At 39.9% G+C, this 22,172-nt stretch overlaps 1 protein-coding gene across 2 annotated transcripts in view; it reads left to right on the forward strand.

Annotated features, from left to right (window-relative positions):
* Positions 1-22,172, forward strand: part of SHANK2 (SH3 and multiple ankyrin repeat domains 2) — a 242,700-nt gene that overhangs the window by 46,129 nt on the left and 174,399 nt on the right. Inside the window, exon 1 of one of the 2 annotated variants that reach the window (XM_041411618.1) lies at positions 19,755-19,791. The exons of the other annotated variant lie outside the window; for it this stretch is intronic. Coding sequence (XP_041267552.1) covers positions 19,755-19,791 — 37 coding nt within the window. Of the gene's footprint in view, positions 1-19,754; positions 19,792-22,172 lie in introns of those variants that run through there. 2 annotated transcript variants of the gene reach the window in all.

Consider the following 22,172-nt stretch of genomic DNA (forward strand, 5'->3'; position numbering starts at 1 on the left):
CAAAAAATTAATTTATTCTTTCAGATCTTCGTGTATATTCCTAAAGATAATAAAATAATTGCTGTAAATCATGGCCTAAGATATTTCCCATTAAATATCAGTACTAAAAATGAAGGTGGTGACAGCAATAACTTCTTCTCTTGCTGGAGATTTTGTTTTATATAACTTTATTTTGCATGCCCAAAGTTGTTTCACAAGTCAGATACGGAATGAAGAGGATTATAGCCAGTGTTAGAATTATCATGGACTAATGATAATGATAATAATAGTAATAATAATGATCATCCAGGCTTTTTCAGGTGTGTGCCTAAGGACACACCTTCATTGACAAGGAGTGAGAATCTACTTGAATAAAAACCGAGCAAGTTCCTTTTCCAAGCATGGCCACAGGTCAGTACTTGTGCCAGGACAATTCCCAGGCACGGCCATGGGGATTGGGGTTGTAATGATTTGGCTGCTCCCACGGGAGGCTCCAGTCTTGTGGAGCAGTGTCAGGAGTTGTGAATGATCCTCGTTCTCAGCTGCTTTCCCTTGATTTGCATTTGCTTCCGAGCTGCTTAACCACGGGTAGATTATTTCAATTTTCCTGGTGAATAATGCATGAGGGTATATAAGTGGATGTTCCTTGGCTGAGTGGGCTGCAGATTAAAAGTGTCAGCTCCTTTGCAGCATTAATGTGCATTTCTTTCTCAGGTTAAAGCTGGAGAGAACCTAGATATGCTTTTTTTGGAGAACTCCTACAAGTGCCAAAATATTGGCAACGTTTGCTTTTTCTCTTCTTTTTTCCCTTGACTGCCTGTTATTTGAATGAAAAAGCCAGTTGCCAATTTTCCAGTACAAGCTTATTTTCCTTGAGACTCCCCCTCAAGATTTCAATGCCACATTGTTGTACCTGCTACTTGAGCTTCCTGGAAACTATCAAGAACAGGTTTTTTAAAGTTTATTTCTCTGTCACTCCTGTCAGTTCAGAACACTGATTCCTTCTCACTCCTCCTCCTTGCTCTTTAATACATCCCAGAGGGATAATTTGGAGTATCCTTTCCTGCTCTATCAGCCCTGGGGCACAGATAGAGGCAATTCTTGTATGTAACGTGTGGAATGTTTAATGGAGGTAGAACAAAACACATTAAATGCTGTAATAATTGAAATAACACTTCGACCCACCATGATCCACTTAAAAGAAAAACCTCTTCAAATTTTTTTTATTAATTTATTAAGGGGCATTTAAATATCTTACTGTACATTGTTTCAGTCCTGGATTATGCAGATATTTTCTTCTTTTTCAGCTTATTGGAGAAATACCCTTTGCTCCAGATGTCTAGAAAATTAAAGCACAATAGTTGTCCTTGTTTGCTTGTGGTTAGTCAGTATTTATAGGGCATTTATTCCATATCATAATTGGATCCCTAAAATATCAAATCTCTGAAACTTATTGGCAATTCTAAACAATATTTAATTGGAACAGTGAAATGTGAAACCTTCCAGGGCTGTTTTAAACATAATACATACTTTAGATAATGGTGTTCAAAATGAGAGTCCTGTGGAGTGTGATTAAAAAGAGCTTCCTAAAATATGGAATTATGCCACTGAACAAAACAGTCTTCTAAACTAGAACTCTTCCAAACTCCCCAGCTGTAATAATATTCCTTGGAATTACAGACATCCAGACATGAAGTGTAGCAAAGTAGGTTGTAAAATGCTTTCAAACTCAGCTTAGCCTGATGTTTTATAAGACAAAAGATTGAAGGAGTGTGAAACTGTAAGGGCTGTGTAGTAAGCAAGACACTGAGTAGTGCAGCTTCTTAAAAAGCAGACACAGATTAATAGCTACAATAACAGGATGCAGTAAATATTTAAAACCAGTCCAACAAGTGTTTTGTGAACTTCTTAGGGTATTTGATGCTGAATATTTCAGAGAAAATACTTGGGCTGGTTTTGGATTCTAAAATATGAATTCTCAAAACCCAACCAAAGAGTAACAGAGAAGAAACAGCGGGAAATCATGCTGAGGATGTGATTTAAGTTTGAAATAATTCCAGCATGTGCTTTGTGAGCTGTTTTTGTGCCAGTGCTGCTACACTTCCAGGGCAGGGGGTGGTGGTGTCTTGTTCCCCACTGCAGATGTTGGTCCCTGACCTGCACATTTGTTGCTCAAAGCAGTCTTTCTTGGCTCCAGGTATATCACTAAGATATTCCAGGCTTCCAAGTCCTGTGCCACATTCCTGTACCAGCCTTAATCCCATTTAATGTTCTTCCTGACCTCCCAGTCCCTCATTATAATTTCCTCATTTCACGCTCAGAGTGACGGGGACAGCAGAGCAGGAGGAACGAAGAGGAAGTGACGTTTCTTCCTCATCTCCTCTAAATGTTTGTTCTGTCTACTTTTCCATTTTCAAATCATGCCATGAGAAAAGATTTGCTTTTATGGGTTTCTGCTTTCAAAGTCTCCCCTTAACATGGAATTCTGACCTAACTTCTTTTCGATGTTGCCTTCATTCCTTTGCCCTTCTTAAAGGATCCAGCTTCCCATATCCAAGTAGAAGTCCCTGGAATCCGTTGCTGTCAGGTAAGGGTTGAACCATGGTCATTTTTCTGTTTGGAGGCAGTAGTAGAAAGGTCTGGTTTTGGTGCTCTTGTTCCTGGTAAAGCTAAAAGAAAGAGAAACATGGAATACTTCAGGACCACAGCTTTCCCAAAAGGAAGGGCTTCATACACCCATAATCTGTTGACTTGAGCTAAACTTGGGGGTAAGTAAAGAGAATTTCCAGGAAGAAATTCCTCCCTGTGAGGGTGCTGAGGCCCTGGTTGCCAGAGAAGCTGTGGCTGCCCTATCCCTAGAAGTGTTCCAGGCCAAGTTGGAGGGGGCTTGGAGCAACCTGGGCTTGTTGAAGGTGTCCCTGCCCATGGCAAGGGCATGAAACAAGATGATCTTGAAGATTCCTTCCACCCCAAGCCATTCTATGATTGTATTCAAAATTTTGAGCTCTGAATGACTCTGAACTCCATATATGGCCTTGAGAACCTTGACAAGAGAGATGGAATAAAGTGGGTTTAGTATATTCATTGTGATTAATAATCTTCCTTAAATGTTTTATATTGCACCAATATATACAAAATAATTTATCTCATGAAGTGATTAAATGCTGCATGACCCCAGTCCCTGTGCCAAAGGGGCTGTGACTTCTTGAGATATTTGAGACTAAATGTTCTCTTATTTTAAATGTGTTGTTACTCCGAGGAGTACTGGATATTTAGATTGCCAAGGAAAAATAATGCAGTTGAGCACCTTGTCTCCCAGTTTTCTTGCAGATGACACTTCAGTAAGGATTCTGTGTGCAGGTAGGCTGCTCCATGTGGTCCTACCGTCCTTTTTATCTGGGAAAACCAGTAAACGTGAAGCAGAAAAAGGACAGCTGTGGTTGGAAAACTTCTGCATAAAAAAGGGAATGTTTTATTTTCATTAGTACAGATAGAATTTTTTTTCCAGGCTCTTTTAATGGAAATGGTTATTGCTTAGTATACAGATTTATTTTACTGTGTTTTAGTGTATTGATGTTTTAATGTGATTTGCAATGACTCCAAATTTCACTGAACACTGTAGGCTGGAATTTTTTTTAATTATTAAAAACACCCCTCCTTATTTTTTCTTCGAAGTCAATGGAATTTGGGCATGGATATCCTCTTGATCATCCCAGCTTTGGAACTTAGCTGAGCCAATGGTCTTGGTGCTGCTCTGGTTTTTTCAATGTGTCTGCACGAGCCATGCAGAATTACAGAGAGGGTAGCTGTAGAATATACAGGCTCAAATTTATTCCTGTAAAATGTTTATCAAGAACGGTTTAGATGAGGAAAGCTTACATAAAGAGTTTCTGTGGTATGCCTACAGCAAGCCCACTTTTCCATGGACATGTGTCCAGACATCTGGAAATGTGCATATCCATTTTTCATGGTGCAGTGAGTGACAGAAGCCATTTTAGAGTAATTAAGTTCTCAAAACTTGAAAGAAAATCATTCCAATTCTCTAGAAAAGAAGAGGAAATCTGAGGTTTTTCAGGGTGCCAAGTATTATCGAAAGCATAAAGGGAATATTAAACACACTTTGTGTTGTTTTAGAGGTATTTGCTCTTCTGACACTTTAAGTCTACTGTATCATTTTGTGGATCTGAGTTCCAGAAGTCAGTGGGACTTCATGTTTGATTCTGGATCAAAGGAATTATTTCCAGGATTTAAATACATGTTGGAGCATCAAAAGCCCCACTCAGAGTTCTCTTAAAACCCAAATAAACTTTTAAAATCAACAGGGTTGTATTAGCTAGTATGTTTTCCATCATGAGTGTAAGACATGATTGAGATTCCTTGTTTTCCTTGATGCTTGTATAGTACATTTTGGAGGAATAAATCATGTGGGATAACTGTTGTGTATTACAGTTTAATTTGCTTCTTATTGTTTGGAGAGAAGTCACTTAAACTGGGGAGAGACATTCAGTTAGAAAAAAATTAATTATTATCACTTGCTACTGTTATGCCTGAAAGAAAGAAATAATTTCTTAGTGTGTAGTTCCACATTGCTATAGGAAATTGTCAGGATGTAGATTCCTTTGGACTGATGTTCATGAAGAGTGACAGTGCCTGGAAGCTCCAGTATTGATAGGGCCGACAGCTTTTAATTTGCCTCTGCAGCCTTGACCCACGCAGAGCTGTTTAGATATTTCAAATAGCATTTTTCTTGATTTTGATCAAGATAAGGGCAGTTTGGTGAAATCAGCATTTTAATGAAAAGATTGCAGTTTGTCGACCGTTTGAATTCCTGTGCAGTGTCCTCTGCTCTTTGCCCAAGGTGGGAAGCTGTTCTCCATCCTGGAGACCTGTCAGTCAATCCCCAAGCTCCTGCCATTGTGTGCTCATGGCTCCCCTTAGAGCTTCCTTCTCTGGTCTTCCCCAATGTATTTTCAATGCATTTAATGTTATTTCAGCCAAAGTGGTGCTGTGCTGTAACAGGAATGTTTGAAGCCTTGCCCCTGAACCCAGCTAAGATTAAGGAAGTTTTCAATGCTCTTTGATTAGGTTTTGTGTTTCTTGGTTTAAAGTTATAATGTAGTGGCCCTGCGGATTTTTAAAAAATTTTATTCAATCTGTGGCATAACGAGGAATTACAGGTTGTCAGAATCAAATTGTGCTGTTTTTCCTACCATGGTTACAGGCTTTGTGAAGGAATGTATAGGTGTACCTGCTCTGGTTTTATTAGAAGGTGAAAATTATCTTGAGGACTGCTAAGCTCTGCTTATTTTTATGACATTGTTTTGTTCTTGTCAGAAGCTGCCATGGCAATTACTTAACAAGGAATTAAAATCTCAGGGCTTTCCAATTCTGCTCCATCTTTAACTGATAAATTGTTCATAAACACACAGTATGGTGGCATCACCGTTCATCTATAAAAAAGGGCACTAAGAGCCCATCTAATTCTTAAAAGGATGAATGTGCAGAGGAATTCATACAAAATACTGAAAATGAAAAATGCAAAGCAGGTTAGAAAACCAATCTGCAAAACTGCTAGTCCTGCTTCCACTAATTCATATTTGTTTGCCTGCTTTGAGCTGATCTAGGCTTGATTTACCTGGTGGTTTAGCAGTTCCCTGAGCCCAGCAAGCTTTTAGATCAGCCCTCCCTGTGTCCTGAGACAGTGACTGAAGTGTCTCCCTGTCTCAGGCATCCCTGACTGATGGAATGGGAGACCCTTCTATGGGGCTCTGGTTTAATTAGCACGGCTTTGAGTCAGCCCTCAAAGGAAGGAGCGCTTGCCTGAATTGGATTTTGTCCCCCTCTTTTCCATGCCCAGGAGCAGGAATTGTAACAAATGGAAGGAGAAGAACAAGCCAATGGAGGCACAGTTTCATAAGGAAGCATTTGGCCCCACTGAGGCTGGGTAGTCACAAATCCTGCTCAGTTACTGAAAACAAGTGACAACTTCCCAGTAACGGCTTCCAAGCTGTGAGGAGCCTCCTGCATTTTCAGGAGCTTCTCCCTGGGAGTGAGGGAGGTTACACCAGGACACATCTTTTGATATCCTGTGACATTATGCAATGCACCCATCACGTTGCATCATCATTGAAATGCTGTGCAGATAATGTCTTTGCCTTGCATTAAAGCTTAATGACAAAAAAGTTGAAATTGTACCATGAGGATAAACTGATTCCTACCAGCCTTCCTTCTGTACTGGTTTGAAAATGTTGGCTGGAGATGGAAACACTTCATCTTGGCTTTGTTTTACCTTTTTAACCTTCTCAGTGTTTACTTTTTCAGAATTTAGGTGGAGAAATAAGATTTCCTAAAGAGCTGGAGTAGTACAACAGCCAGCTAAATCTTATTTTTCTTTCTTACTCTCCTCTTACAGAGTTTTGCGTCGGTGTTTGCATCCTGTTTAGCCTTCCATCTCTCAGTTCAATTTTCCCCTGGGAGACTTTTTGCACATTCCAGTGCCCCTCATTGTTTAAACTATAAATCAGTAACATTTTGACGTCATGGGGAGATGTAATAGGATTACCAAATTAAAAAAAAAAAAAAATATATATATATATATAAAATTTGAAGTCCCTTCATAGCAGTCCTTACATGCTTGAATGGAGACCACATTCAGGACAGCACCCAAGGTCCCAGGTGATCACAGCAAGTCACAGGGTGGTACAAATTCTGCTTCTGTGGGGTTTTTTTGGCCTCTGCTTTGGTGGTTTTTACTCCACTCTGCGTTTCTCTCCATGTTTGCTTCTGTGTAATGCCTGTGGGGAATTTCAGCAGTGACTTGCACAGTGAAACAGCATCAGTGAATTATTTAAAATAGGTATAGTCACTTTAGTGTGATTTAATAATTAAAAAATCCTTTTAAAGATAAAGTCAGCTCCCCAGATGGCTGGGGTAAAGAACTAAGAACCTTTGTTGGAGAACTGGTGGCTGTGGCCAGGAGCCCTGAAATTTATGGATTACCATGAAATTGTCACCTCTGACAGCTACAGGAAAATCCTCTCAAGTGGCTTGAAAGTCTCTGGTGGCTTATTTACTTTCTTATCACTCAGTAAATTCAGACATAAATTATCATTGTATTTTCAGACTGTTAAAACAATACCTCTTTCCTCTTTCCATTGCTCTCTTTCAGATAATTGTTTAATGATGTCAATTAATAACTTGAATCTGTCATTTAAAATAAGGAGATGTTATTAAAAGCCCAGGCTTTCTATATAAAATTTGAAATTTTAACTCTTGCTGTGGACATGCACATATATATAGAGTTTGAAAAGCCTCTGGCTAGCAGTTTATTTTCTACATCCATAGGTATAAATCCCTGAGAAGACCAGTGTAAATTGGGATGTTGGCTTTGGATTACAAACAGCTTCATTTAGGGAACCACGCAGAGAAAGGTATTGCCTGAGGAGGCGAAAATATTTTATTTCCCTGAGAAAACAAAGTGGTTGCTATGGGACAGAAAATGATCTAATGATGGCTTTCACAGAGACATGTATCTGGACAGAATATTCAAACCACAGTGGGCAAAAATGTTGGTTTTCCCAGGATGTGGAAGATTTTTCTTAGTGTAGATCTGGATACATTCAAGAAAAAAAATGAAGTGGATATTTTTCCATAGGGTACAATTTAATTGTTTTATTTTTTCTTCCCAATTCTCCTACAATATTTTGCAAATGAAATATATTTATTTAGTCAGACTGCTTTTAAATACATATGGAGAGAATCCCAGTCCTTTTGAGTGCTGAATGATGCTGTTTTGAGGGGTCACCAAGAACAAATAATGTGGGGGGGTTTTGTGTGTGTAGCAATATAATGAAAAATCTAAGCAATGAATAACATGAATGAATTTAACTACAATTAAGCACCATGTGAGGAGGGGCACAGAAATGCCAGATCTGTACAGGTAGTTAGTGCCTAATGCTGTAAAAAAGTACATTTTGGAATGTTTGGGGGTTTTAAAATTGATTTTAGGCCTGTGCCCCAGTGAAGTTTATCTTTCAGAATTCAATTAAATGGACTTAGAAAACTCCTTCAGCAGTGAATCCAGAAATCACACATGAGCCATGTTCCCTTTTGCTCCTTGGTCTGGGAATACACACAGCAGTGCTTGCTGGATTTTGCTCTAGCACTAAAGTGCTTTTGTTACTTACATGAATTACTTAGCATTTGTGCTCTTCTAAATATTTGAATGTCCTTCCCAGCTTATTAAGGACACTAATTTTTAATGCCTGTAGATTAGTAATGAGTAAGTGCCTTCCTAAAAAAATTTGTCTGTTCTTGAAGGAAACAAAACCTAAAGTTGTTTTATAATACTTGTTCTCATTCATTTCATTGCTTTATTCCCCATACTAGCTTGAGGACCTTAGAGGTCTTTATTATCCATACAAATTTCTGCTGTGGTCATGCTTGAAAATCCCACTAGCTGTGTGTGCCTTGCATGACTGCATGCAAAAATTGCTGCTTTAGATCATCCTGCTTTTGGCAGGAATAGCTGAGGATGACATCTTGCAGTGTGATCAGCCTGCTGGGATCCTCCCATGTTCCCTGGGAGCTCCTAGCATGTAGTGTCAAGCTAAGTAAGTCTTCCTTCTGCTAGTTAAGAGCTTTTCCCCAGTGTGCTGTGTTTTGGAAAGTTCCTGAAGCCCACTGGAACAGGCACTATTTGCTGTTGGGCACAATGGTGATTTCTGTCCCTGATGTGTGCCTGTTTGCTCAGAAATACCCAGCTGTGATTATCACCGTCAGTATTAAATTGCTGCCTTGCTTTGATTTCCTATCTCCTTTTCCATTTATTTTTGTGTTGTTTAAAACTGTTCCCTCAATTTTGTCTCATAGCAAGCCTTAGATTCCTGTTTAACTACTTCAGCCCTCCCCCTACAGTGTCCTTCCTCAGTTCCTTCATTTCTGGAGCAATAGTGTAATTTTCTACCAGCCAGTTTCCTGAACTTTCTGCCCTTACACTACCTTTGCATGCCGTTAAATGCTTATGGGGTGTATTAATCACTGCTAACACAATCCCTAGACCCTGGGGCTTCTTTTCTCCTCTGCTTTTCTCCTGTATGTGTTTGCATGTCCTTTCTTTGCAGAGCTCCCCATTAGTGAAGATGTGTTTCTCACCTGGCATTAACAGTGCTGTGTTGGGAGGTTTGTTCTGTCCCTGACTTTAGGCATCACCTGCTCTGGGTAGTACTGAAAATGCAGAATACTGAGAGATGTCAAGGTGTAAAAGCCAAGAAAATGGTCATAGTTAGGAGACAGCTGCTTCCCCCTCTCCTTTTTCCTGTAATGGAGAGTGGCAGAAGAGATAAGAAAGATCAATTAGAATTACAAAGGCTTTCCCAGCTGTAATAGTGGATTCTCTGACAGTTTTTCCTTTAAGGAATGGAAAAGAAGGTTAAGATTGGTCAGGGAGGCTCCGTTAATGAGATTCAAAACCCAAATCCCCACTGAGGCAGAGTAAGGTTTTGGTAAAGGGAGAGAACCTGTGGTTCTGATGTTATTTACCACTCAGCAATACCTATTTGCAGACAGGGCTGTCCACTCCTGGCAGTTAATGATCAGAAAATCTCCTGTAGTCTCTTTTAGCAATCCTGCAAAGGTCCATTTCTCTGGTTCTGGAGCAGTTCTGGCTTGCATCACTCGTATGGTTCTTTATTTCCTGACTGAAATTCCAGTCCCCCTTGAGTCCAGAGCAAAAAAATAAATCACCTTTACTGGGGCTAGAATTTAAACAGCTGTGTTTTCCCCTTTATTTATTTCTTAACACCCACAGAATAAGAGGTACCTCTGTCCCAGTGTCAGCACTCCGTGACACTCTCGCTGGATCCTCAGAGCCTTTCCTTTTCATAGTCTCCTACATAAATGTAAATCACTGCTTACTCCTGCATCTTCACTATTTCCTGCATTGCTTTTGGCTGCTGAATGGTTTGATTAATCCTTGAACTGCTGCCTGGTGTTCAGACCCTGCGTCAGATTTCAGGGGTTGCACTTCCCTCCCTCGTGCAGCACACTCTGCCTCCCGCCTCGTGTGCTGCTGGCATTCCCTGAGCCATGGAGCAGCGGCATTCCCGAGCATCTGACAGCAGAAACCCATCTTCATTTGCTCCACTGGACACTCCTCCAGATTATAGCTCCCAGATTTGCTGGGAACCACTGGAGTTTTGGTGCATTTTCTTCGTGTCTTTTAGTCCTTCCACCTCCACTTATACTTTATTTCTTGATCTCAGATGTGTCCAGTGAGCCCTGTTTATATCTTCTCCTTTTCTACTAATAATACCTTTGATGTTCCTTCCCAACATAAAGTGAAACATGGTCCTAGCCAAGGGGTCTTAGGGTGAGTCATCTCTAAATTTCTTGCCAAATTCTTGGCCAGGAAAGATATTTTAAAACTCTATGAAAAATTTACTTGAGGGGATTCTATAGAAGTTTTCCTCAGCTTTTAAATTTCTATATATTCTGTTTTACCACCCTCCACCTGTCATCACCCAGCTGAGGGAATGACTTTAGGCTTTTCCTGACCCCCACTGGGAACTTGACACAGGGAATGAAAATAATCTCTGTGTTTCTTTCCCCTGCTGTAACAGAGGTGTCCTGGGTACTGTGGTCACCTTTCTGTTGTTTGTAGCAGTTGTTCCGCAGAAGCCAGAACTCCTGGGAATGCCTGCAGTATTGTTCCTAGAGAAACTCTCTGGTGTCCACTGGTGAACCTGAGAGCTGGGTATTTCCTTTGGTTTAGGTCTCTAGCAAATAAAATATTGCAAGTGATGTGAATTCAGTTCTCAGCTGAAGCTTCCTAATGTAATATCTGAAATGCATATTTGATGTCACCCTGTTTTGTTTTCTGTCCACTTTTTTCTCTGGATACACAGTGTATTCTTCATGCACTTACTTTTTGTTTATAAAGATGTGTGGTTTATTCCTGAAACATTTAATGCCTGAATTTTGCCCTTGAATTTGTGAGTGCACTCATCATCTTGATTTAGATGTGCTTCTGTAGATGGCCACAGACTGGATCCTAGGTGGCTGATGCTAAATGATCCTTCCTCCCATGAAAGTGCTGCTGGACACATGGAATAGTCACACACATGTCACTAGTGTACAGGTGACACCAAGTGAGAATGATTCCTCTCCTAAACGCACATTCTGCAGCTACTGAGAAACATCAAGAATCTGCACCTGGGATGCTATGACTTAGTTGAGAGCAACAAAATGCAGTTCCCATATTCATACAATTCCTCTCCTTGCTCTGATCCCATTCTTTTTAAGGGATGTGCATTAGCACTATTTGCATCACTTCTTGTCCGGAAGAAAACAGAGTTATTTTGAAACTTGAACACGGAAGGCAAATTTCATTGTAGTAGTCATGATGTCCGGGGCTGGGACTGCCAAATGATATCCAGAACTCTTTTCATAGTAATGTCTTGGATGTCAGCCATGCATTTTCCACTGAATTAATGAACATCAGATTGATGCCAGGAACACAAGAATAGATGACACTGCTTCTGAAATAGTTTATACATACAATTACTTTTTGATGATGGGTTTAAAGCCTGTGCCTTCTTTCTTCTTTCAACTGATCTTATTTACCTGCTCTGATTTACTACCTATTTAACAATAGTCCTTTTTTTGTTCTTGTTACATAAAATCTAAACCCAGCTGTCAGTGCAAAATTAATTTGCTGGAAGCATCAAGAAACAAGATTGGAAAAGAAGTCTTTCCTCAACATCTTCAAATATTGTAAAACACACGTGATGATGTCTTGAAGCAGAAGTAGGGATAGTATTGTGACATCACTTAAATCATTAATCTGCCTCAAAACCCCTTCAATGAGCAAGCTTTCCTTTCTCAATGGGATTCAGCACTGAGAACATTATAAATGCTGCAAACACCTACATATTTGTACAGACATAACCCCCTGCTTCAGCGGATGCAGGCTTTTTTTATCCTTTCTTAGTTGAACCAGCATGATTCATTAGCAGTTATTTTTGAGATGAAGAAATGTAGGCTACTAATACAATTTGAAATACTGTTATTTTAATGAATAAGTCAGCAATGTTTTAATTTTTATTTAACACCAAATGTCTAAATGGAGCTAAGGATAGCGAGACAATTATCAGCTTAAATTATTGGGTTTTATCTTTTAAAGATCCTGCTTAATAACATGACTTTGGATAGAGCTCCCTTTTGGATAGAAGTCCCCTATTTAGGAGAGAAGATATTTTGGGGGGTGAATGGTTGTGTATCTCCCATCTTTAGCAGAAAAGACAACTGAAAATTTGCAGTGGGAGACTCTCTGCTCAGGTAACCCAAATGTGCCTTTTCTCTGAAGTGTCAGTGTGAATTACTTGGTTCTTAGGTCCATTTTGGAATTGAGATGATGAGAATAAGAGCAGAGGAAGAATTCTTGAAAGTCACTTAAGTAAGAGGGGAATAACTGTGCTGAGGATAATGTGGGGTGCCATAATGATGGGTCTCACTAGCTCCATGTTTGAGAAGCAAAATCTACAATCACAGAAATGCTTTTTGCTTTCTACACTCACAACCCTCATGAGGATTATCTCCCTGAATTCTCTTCTCACGTCTTGCAGATTCCTGGGCTTCAAGGAGGCTGCGGAGTCAATAATTCAGTTCTCTTGGTGATTAGTTTCTGGCTTACCAATGTTTCTGCCAGGATAAAAATGGGCTGTGCTGTAAAATGAGAATGAAAGTGGCAATGCAGCTTTTTGTCATTAAATACATCATAAAGTGGCAGTACCTGTGGGAAGCCAGCCAGCAGAGAGAAAACTCCCAGAGTTTCAGTTCCTTTGCTGACAGCTCAAGCCCAGCTCTGTCTCTTCAGTAAAATGCTGTATTCTTTACTCCATGAAAGGTTTCTGCCCAAAGTGCAATAAACCAATAAAAATGTACAGTAATGTTGTATTTACTGTTTGATTGTTCCCTCCTCTCTTCACAATTAAACTTTGGCTTATTTCCACTATCGTTAATGCATTTAAATATTGCAACCTCCCATGAATCTTCCTCTTCTAGATGCTGTTTTCTTATGTCCAGCTCCTCTTCTATCCCTATCCTTTTGGTTGCCAACTTTATGTAACTTTGCCATGATATGGTATCTTCTAGAAATTATCTCTTCTGGCCTGCTCTTACATGCCATTTATTTTCTGTTGGATCTGGGTGGCAGGAAGATTATCCTTAGTGAGGGAAACAGTGCAACTGTAGAAATGAGAAGAAGGGAAAATGAGATTGAAAAATGGCAGTGAAGCAGACCAGGATTTAAAAGCTGGAGAAGAAGGAGGAGCTGGAGCTAAAAGAAAATATTATGAATTTCTTTCATTGCTGTTTTCTTACTCTACCTGCCTTGGCTATCTCACACTCATGCATGAACTTTAACATTTGAGCAGTTATGTATTTTGAAACTTCTACAAGAGTCCAATTTTTTTTTTCTTTTTTCTCATTGAGAGCAATATTCACTTTTCAGTTATGAAAATGGTGTTATTCTAAATAAAACTGACATGATCCACCAACACTTTTGGAAGCACAGATGCTTTGTCCCACTATTTACTAAAGAGGTTCACACTTAGATTAAAGCAGTGAAATCAAATCACTGAATAAAGCCTGGAACAACATAATGATTTAAGGAATTCATGGAGAGCTTCTGGTAGGAGGAAAGTTACACCAAGGCACAATTAGATTGTTTTCTGTACAACACCAGGACGCGGATGCGCGGTACAATTCAATATTGGTGCAGATGATTTGCTGTGGATCTTGTGTAGTTGCATTTGTCCTTGTTCTTCTCTGTGACATTGGGCTACAGCCACAAATTCAAATGCTGCATCCGAGGCCCATGAGTGTCAGATTTAGGGGAAGAGTCTGTTACAGGAGCCATCAGCCATGAAACTCTCTGAATAACATGGCTTTGTTATTTTTTTTTTCCCAGCATAAACTATGTGTGTTGGGATATGCACAGCCCCTGATGTTAAGCAATATTTTTTCCCAACTCAGTGTATTCATAATGCCAGGAATGAAATTAATTTGTTGTGTACTTTAGTCCTTCTGAGTGGTGCTGCATCGGGACAAGATTTCCCAGTGTGTTATTACTGGGGAAAATTGCACCAGCTTGTTTAGAGAGCAGAAGAATTTGTAGTGGGATATAATTATATTTGATTCCTATTTTCTCTCTTCTTGTTGGAAGTAAAAGAATGCAGCTTCAGGGGTTCACAGTTGACTGCTTTCAGTTCAAGTTGGTTGTCTGAGCTAAATGCATCCTTCCGTCCAAATACTGTACAAGTTGTTAATCTCTTGCTTCAAGAACACTTGTAAGGAGCTGGTTACTCAGAATTCGCTGCTGTGTAAAGATGAACCACTCTGGAGGAGCTCTACTTGCTGATGACAACACACCTTGAAATAAGCCCAGTTCATATTTAAAGAAATCAATTACGACAAGTAGTTTTGTGTTTTATTGACTGCAAATCACCCATTGCCTTTTTCTGAAAGAGTTCACAAAAACTATTTACTTTTAAAAAGATTCTATTTTTCCCTGTCCTCATGGCCAACAGAGAAAACTCTTTGTTATCAGGGTGCACAAATGAGTGGAGGAGAGGCACAAATATTTATTGTAGTTATTTGTATTATTCAGAGTGGATGGTACTTTCAACCAGGTACTTTCAAACAGGAATACTAGATATGAGAGGCTGTGAGTGCTCTGGGAGTATAAAACCTTGAGAAAGCCTTGTCAGAGCTGGCCTTCCCATTCCAGGGAGAATGTTTTCCAGAACTACAGAAAATACATGGCTTTATTTGGATAAGTTGCTTCTTTTATAGCAATATACCTGTTAAAATGAAAGCCAGCCAGCCATATTTTATTCAGATTGGCTGCTTGCTTCCACATTGCTGATAGATTTCAATAATGTTTTTAAATTCCCCTTCAGCTATTGGAGCTTTCTGTCATTGCTTTTGCTTTTCTCTCTCCAAGCTGCTACTTGCAAGACTTTTCCCTCGTTATTGGCCATTGTTTCCTCCCGATTCCAGCCTTTCACAGAATTGAAGGGTTTCATCTCCCCACCTTGTAACCTTCTATTGTTCACTTCTCTCTGCACCTCTGACCCAGATTCCTCACACAAAGCCATCTCTCATCCTTGGGGACAGAGGTTTTATCTCTATTCTCAGGTAAATTGTGATCTATATATTTGTATTGCTGCAGGCAGAGCTTCAGATATTTGGAAGTATTGCCACATTGAGCCTGGTAATTTTTCTTTTTGAATCTTATTCAAACTCTTCTGGATCATAATTTCTCCTTCTTACTTAGTACCTTCCAACCTCTCAGAGAGATGTCAGACTTTGGTCTGACATGTAGCAAGTTTTGAAGCAATACTTAGCAATTTTTGAACATAATCTAACCAGATTTTCCTCTGTCTCTCCTTGATGTGTGAGCACCTGCAAGTGAAGCCCTGAAGTGAACTGGTCTCCCTTCTCAGGCTCATGCAGCTCTTTGAATGCTTACCTTGCATTGCTGCTGTAATCTTAGGGCTAATTTATAGTCATGGAAATACGGGGGGGAAAAAAAAAGGATTGTTTTTTTTCACTTCCTGTGACTTTAATTTCATTTATGTGGGGCAACTGTGGATTCATCAACTTTTAAATTCCCTTGGGATGTGCCATCAAACACGTACCCCTCCTATGCTTTGTTATTAAAATGACTAAAGTGTTTTCTGCAGAACTCTGTGACCAGATCTTTCCACCACATGAGAAATTGCCTCCGATTAAGCCATCCCCAGAGCTGTGCCTGAGCCCAGAGCCTTTCCAAGTCCTTGTTGTTGGTTTTCCAGGAAGCTCTGGGCAGGTTCTGGGTTCCTTGGCCCTTGTCACAGTGAGCACAGCCTGGAACGCTGGTGCCGGGTGACGGAAGGGATGTCTGGCACATGGCTGTGCAACTCCCACTGCTATTTTTTTGCTTTTTTTTTCTAATTGATAACTCCTGCCATCTGTTCCCAAGCCATCCCTCTGCTGTCCTTTCCCACTCACAGTCTCCTGCCCCTGTTCCACCCTGAGCTCAGGGTGAGTGCCCCAAGGCTACTGCCAGGAGCTGGTTGATACCAGGGGTAGCTGGGTGCTAAGATGCTGCTGACAGAGATATAACAGCAGGTCAGCCCGGGCTGGGCTCTCCCAGCAGCATTTCAGTGGGCTCAGATGCTTCTCTCTCTCTGTGCTGCTTTAACTGCAGCTCCCTGAGCAAACTCCACAGATTTTTTTATTCAGAAACATTTAAAAAAACCCCAAACCCTTTGCTTTATAAAACGGTTCAGTTGTTGCTCTGAGGTGGAGTCCTTCTGAATCTGTCACCCCTGCCTGGGTTCATGACCACCTTGTGCCTTTCTGGAATAAGCCAGTCATCTACAAGCACTGTAGCAGCCTAGGTTGGGTGGTTTGTTTTTTTTTTCCCCAAGAGCCTTTATGTTCTTTCCAGTCTATATTTGAATCTCTCTTTTCTTGTCTAACTCTCCATTTGGTGGCTTAGCATACGGGAAGCCTGTTTTATGGTGCAGAGAAATGCATTTCTATATGCTGAATTTTTAACAAGAACCTATATGTATGTACCAGCTAGAGGGATTATTCTGACAGGAGCTCCAAAATGGACAAAATCAGGAAAGAATAAATCACGGCAAATCATTATCTAAGAAGCCTTAGACCCTCAAAGGTGTGTTGGAGAGATGATTAAATAAGACATTGGGCATCTAAGTGCCTAAAAATAGATACTCAAGAGTGTGTAAGGCACTGATTTTCCATAGATGTCTAATAGGGGTTATGGATTTAAACACCCATAAAAAATGGTGTTAGAAAAGCACAAAAGTTGTTAATCAAAATTAACCTGAGAACCCATGTTTGGTTTCTGTTTAAGGTGTCTTTTTTCTCTCAGAGACATCCCCATGCAGAGCTCCCACACGTTTTTCTGAGCACCTACCAAAGGAGCAGGGAAATGAGGGTTTACCGCACCTCTATTTGGAAGGCTCCTCATGATTTTTAGATTAAGGATGCTAATGGCTTGTGGGTTATATTATGCTTGGGTATAGGCACAGTCAAATTATTAAGTTTTTGTCCTGAGGTGATAATATTGAGGCTACATTTGTGAGGCAGAAAATCTTTCAGGAAGGAGTGGAAGTTGCTGGAATATTTTCTAATTTGCCAACACCGCAGAATTTGGGACTTCTGTTAAAATAAACAAATTCTAATAAGCTATTAGTGAAAATGAGAGAAGCTCAAAAACTGCAGCTGCAAGTGTTCACTGACTTCCTTGATTGTCACATTTTCCCATTGTACAATAGTGGTTATTGCAGGAGGCTCTGCCATGTAGGAAGAAATTACATTTCCCACGTTGGGGGAAAGACAGACAGTTAAATGGAATAAAATGATCACTCATCAGGTGATGTCTCTGATGGTGTAGGTCTGTAAGAGTTCCCACCATTTCCACAAAACTTAATAATTTCAAGTGACTTTCATATTTTGGATGTTTTTTATAACACTGATTAGAAACCTCCAGATGATTAAATGTTACAGCTCTGGCAAGAATCTAATAAAAATCCCCTCTGGAATTGATTTTGATTGACTACAGTTGCCTGTCTGTTTTTATTTTACTGTATATGAACAGACAGGAATGAGCAGGATTGAGTTAACCCTTCCCTGGCCTAATTCCTGTCCTTGGGGACCTGGGCTGTCACTGCTTTCCACCACTGATACCCAGAGAAAGGCAAAAGCAGTTTAAGGGTTCCATTAACACTCCTAGTTCCTTTGTGTTTTGCAGCTCCAAATATAATCAGGGGATTGGATGAAGATATTAGAAAATGGAACTCATAGAGGGTTATAATTCAAATTAGTGGCACAGCCCTGGTGGAGCAGTTCTGGTTCTGGAAATTATATTGATTCTTCTGTGGAGCTAATTAATGCACATATTTATAAGTTAATGAATTAAAGTTCAAAGTTAATTTTTAGGAAGCTTTGCATCTATTAGAAGTCAAGAAGAAGGGTTTTTCCTGTCAAATAAAGACGTTTAATGCTGCACATGTGCTGTGTCCATTTCCTCTGGTAAGAGTTCCACCTACGAAGGATAGTTGCTTTCAAAAATAAATTGAACCAAATATTATATAAGGGAAATATTATTTTCTTTGTAAATTAAACACAGGGATGTTAAATTAAGTTTAAACTGTTAAATTTATTTATGCTTACTAATTCTTTTCAGGTCTATGTTAACTGTGAGATCACTATGCACACAGACATTAAATCTATTTAGGTAATTTATTTTCTGTCTTTCTTGAAGCAGTTTTCTCAGTAAGAAATCCCTTGATATTCTAAATAGATGCATTAGTGATCAGTGAAGAAGTCTGAAACAGAATAAATATTTATTACCTGTTATATAGTTTATATTACTAGAAGGCAATTTTTTAATGTAGGTTACTCTTTTTTATTAGACCATGAATTTCCTATCCTTTGGAATCTTTATATCATAGATTTAAGCAGATCTGCTTAAAATTTTTGTGATTTTTAGCACCTCCCCCTCCTTCCTATATGCCTGTTTCAGTTATCTGCTCTTCCTCTGGAAGCATGTTTGCACTGCCAAGCATAGTTATCCCCGGGTTTCTTTTTCTTTCAGAATTATGACTTTCCAAACTTCTCTGGTTATATCTTGTATTTCCTGGCATCTGCATCGAATTTACCAAATGAGCTTGGTCAAATTTTTTTTTTTTATATTCTTACTCTGTGCAATGAGAAATTCTCTTTTATTCCAGTGTGATGGAAGGGGAGGGGAGAATAACTGTGCTTTTATTATCCCCCTCTGTTTCAAACTGGAATACAGGAATATAGGTGAGAGATTCTGTGTAGTGGCAGGTCTGGCTCCATCCTTAACGTGATCATTGTGTGAAGCTTGGGACGGTTTGTGCTTCTCCTCAGCTCAGTCCTTTCGAAGAAATAAATAAATAAATAAATAAATAAATAGGAGAAAGGGAATAAATAGGAAAAAGTGAAGAGCAGAAGGGGAAAAAGAAACAGTGAAAAGGAAATAGGGAAAAGAAAATAAATAGCAGAAAGTGATTAAACAGCAACAAGCACATAAATAGCAACAAGCGAATTAACAGTGGGATGCTCTGAGCACCGAGAGGCAGCTGTGCAAGTTGAGAGCGAAAGGCAGGTTCCCGGCAGCTCCCAGCCCTGGCCGGGCTTTCCCGTGGCCAGCCCCAGCTGCTCCGGCCCCTCTCCCGCCTGGCAGCGGGAATTGCTGCCCCCGGGGCCGCGCAGCTCCCGGGGCCGCGGCGCTCCCGCAGCCGGCGGGCTGGGGAGCGGGAGCAGCGCCTGCTCCTCCGCGGGGCTGTGGCGGCGGCAGGTTCACATGACTAATGCTGCGAGAGATAGCAGGAGCGCCTTTTTTTTTTTTTTTTCTTTTTCCTTTTTTTTTTTTTTTTTTTTTGAGCAGCTCCAGTCTGTGCACAGTTGGCTCCCAGCTGACAGACAGAATGTGGGGTGGGCTTTGTCACCAGAACGCTGGGTACTGCATGCCCAGCTATGCTCGCAATTCCACAGTGCCCAGAAACCTGCTGCTTATGTCAGGGTGCAGCCAGCCTGAACACATAGAAATTGGGTAGCTTGATTGTTGTTTTTCTTTTTTAATATTATTATTTTTTTAAATCTTTTTTTGCCTCTTTCTTGCCTGCAAAGGTTATATAATGAGGGGATTGCTGCTAAAGTAAAAAGGGAAAATGAAGTCTTTGTTAAATGCCTTCACAAAGAAAGAAGGTAAGCGATGAAAGCAGAACACTTTGATGTTTCAGACTGGTGTTTTCTTGTGTACATTTAATATGATGGGCTTAGTGACTCTATAATTAATCAATTCCTGCGATTTCTTTTTCAAAATTATCTGATGTTAGACAGTCCATTTAGGCAAGTGGTTATTAAAGCTGGATGTGACTTTATTCCTTTTAGGATGTTCTCTGAAGAATCAAGTAATTATAAAAATGTTTTTGTTCCCTGAGAAATGTATTTGGAGACACGGAAGGATTTTCCTAGGTGAATTTTGTCAGTGAATGGTGCTGAATTGCACCTTCAGATGTATGAAGTGCCAGGAATAGAATTCAGAGAGCTGGAGGAAGGATTATGTGGTACTTTCAAGTATGCTTTTAGGGATGATAAATTTAAACTTTTGGGGCATGGAATTGGTTCAGGCATTTTCATGTCATTTTATATCAAGTGTTTTTCCCAAACAAGTTTTGCCACAGTTATTCTTGCAGTTCTGAAATGTGGTGAAATATTAGGGGAAAGCAGAGTCCAACAGGGACTAGAGCATGGACATTTGCATTTCATCATTTTTTGTTGTAGTTCTGTTTTTTAATTGTGAAAATAATATAAATAATGCTGATAAGAAGCAGCTAAAAAAATATCCACCCACTTACAGTTTGCAGATTGCTGGGGAAAAGAAACAGTTGGGTGGAATATTAATCACTTCAGGCACAGAAATGCTTATTTTTAACTCTTTCTATAAAAGATTTGTGTTAGACATGCATCAATTGGTGTAATTAGTCGTCCCCTTCCCTGTTTATTTCCTGTAGTAAAGGCTAATTTTGCTCGTAGTTCTCTCCTCAAGAATAGAACATTAATAGCAAAACAAAAACTAAACTCTTAAATGGGCTTATAAAATGCTCCTGAGGTGTGTAAGGGAAGTAGATTTCCTTTCCTCTGGTGCCTGGAGGGTGGTTTCTCCAATCTCTCAGTACAGATGTGCCCTGCAGCTCTCTGTCTGTGCTGTCACCGTGCCCTGGCACCCTGTCCTTGTCCTCCCTCCCCATCCCACCAGCAGAGTCCACCAGGCTCTCCAGAGTCCCAGTAAACATCCCCAAAACGCTGGCAGGATTTTGTTTTCTCAGCCTGTGGCTGGAAGGGCTGGGCAGGCTGCTTTCAGTTTAATGAGAAATTGAAATCTAAAGGTCAGAGCCAATTTTTACCGAATCCAAGGCAAACTTTGGTGACCTGGGGGAACAGCATTAGACCTTTTGGTAGCAAAGCTGAGTGTGCCAAACATGCCTTGTACTCAGTTTGTGTGTTTTCTCCTTGACTGAATTCTGCTTTGTTGTATCTGGGAAAGATCCCCATCTTCAATGAAGTGCTTTCTGGAGCTATGTTCCAAATGTCAAAAATAAAGGAATGTAGAAATGCTGCATCTGTGCCCCACACACTGACCTAAGGGTCTGTATGTGCCAGTTTTGGAGATAAACGCTGTGAGTTTGCTGTAAGTTAGCACTAACTGGGGCTTTCACTGTGACATCTGAAGCACCAAGGTGCTCTCATGACACCCTCGGCTTCTCTGAAACCTTAAAGAAATATTGAATGGGATAAAAACTTGAAATGTCATGAAAATTATCCAGAGTTTCTTCTAGTTTCTAGCATAAGCATTGGACTTCTGTACTGTCTCCCATTTAAAGCTTTTAAAGGCTATTTCCCTTATTTCAAAGGAAGCATGGGAATGAATTGAAGCCCTTTCTGTGCACTCTGTTCCCGTGTTTGGTTGTTCAGATGTTGTCAAGTTGTTTACTAGAGGAAGTTTCAGCTCACTGGAAATACAAAAGATGTTATTGTAAAATATTCAGAATTGTAATTGATAAACTGTAATCATAAACTGACTCTGGTGAAAATGATACAAACCATTCTTTTACTCGCAGTTCCATCTCTATTTTATGCTATAAATATGCTCTCAGTTTTGCACTGAAACCTTAAATTTTGCTTTGTTCTCTCAATTAAAGACTATTTCAAGGCAGGACAGTTTGATTTCTATCTATTTCATATTTATGTGAATTTATTTACTTGCACAGTATGACAGACATTCTTATTCTGGTTTTTTGTGTGGTTTTGAAGGCTATTGAATGAGCAGACATTTCTGCTTCTTTATAAATGGCACTTACTGGCACTTTAGACATGAAGGATGATATTTTGTGGGTCTTCTTTCCCAATTTACATATGATTTATTTCTTTGAGAATTACAACAGCTCAGTGAAGCCCTCAGGATAATGCCTGGCTGCCTTTTGTTAGTTATGCCACGGTGACTTTTTGGATGTAAATCTGTGCACTTTGGCTCAGGTCCTGTGACCCCATGAGCTCCACCAAGAGAAATTAATGAGGGCAGTTGC

This window comes from Onychostruthus taczanowskii, unplaced genomic scaffold (assembly GCF_017590055.1).
Source record: "Onychostruthus taczanowskii isolate IOZ18803 unplaced genomic scaffold, ASM1759005v1 scaffold101, whole genome shotgun sequence".
Taxonomy (NCBI): domain Eukaryota; kingdom Metazoa; phylum Chordata; class Aves; order Passeriformes; family Passeridae; genus Onychostruthus; species Onychostruthus taczanowskii.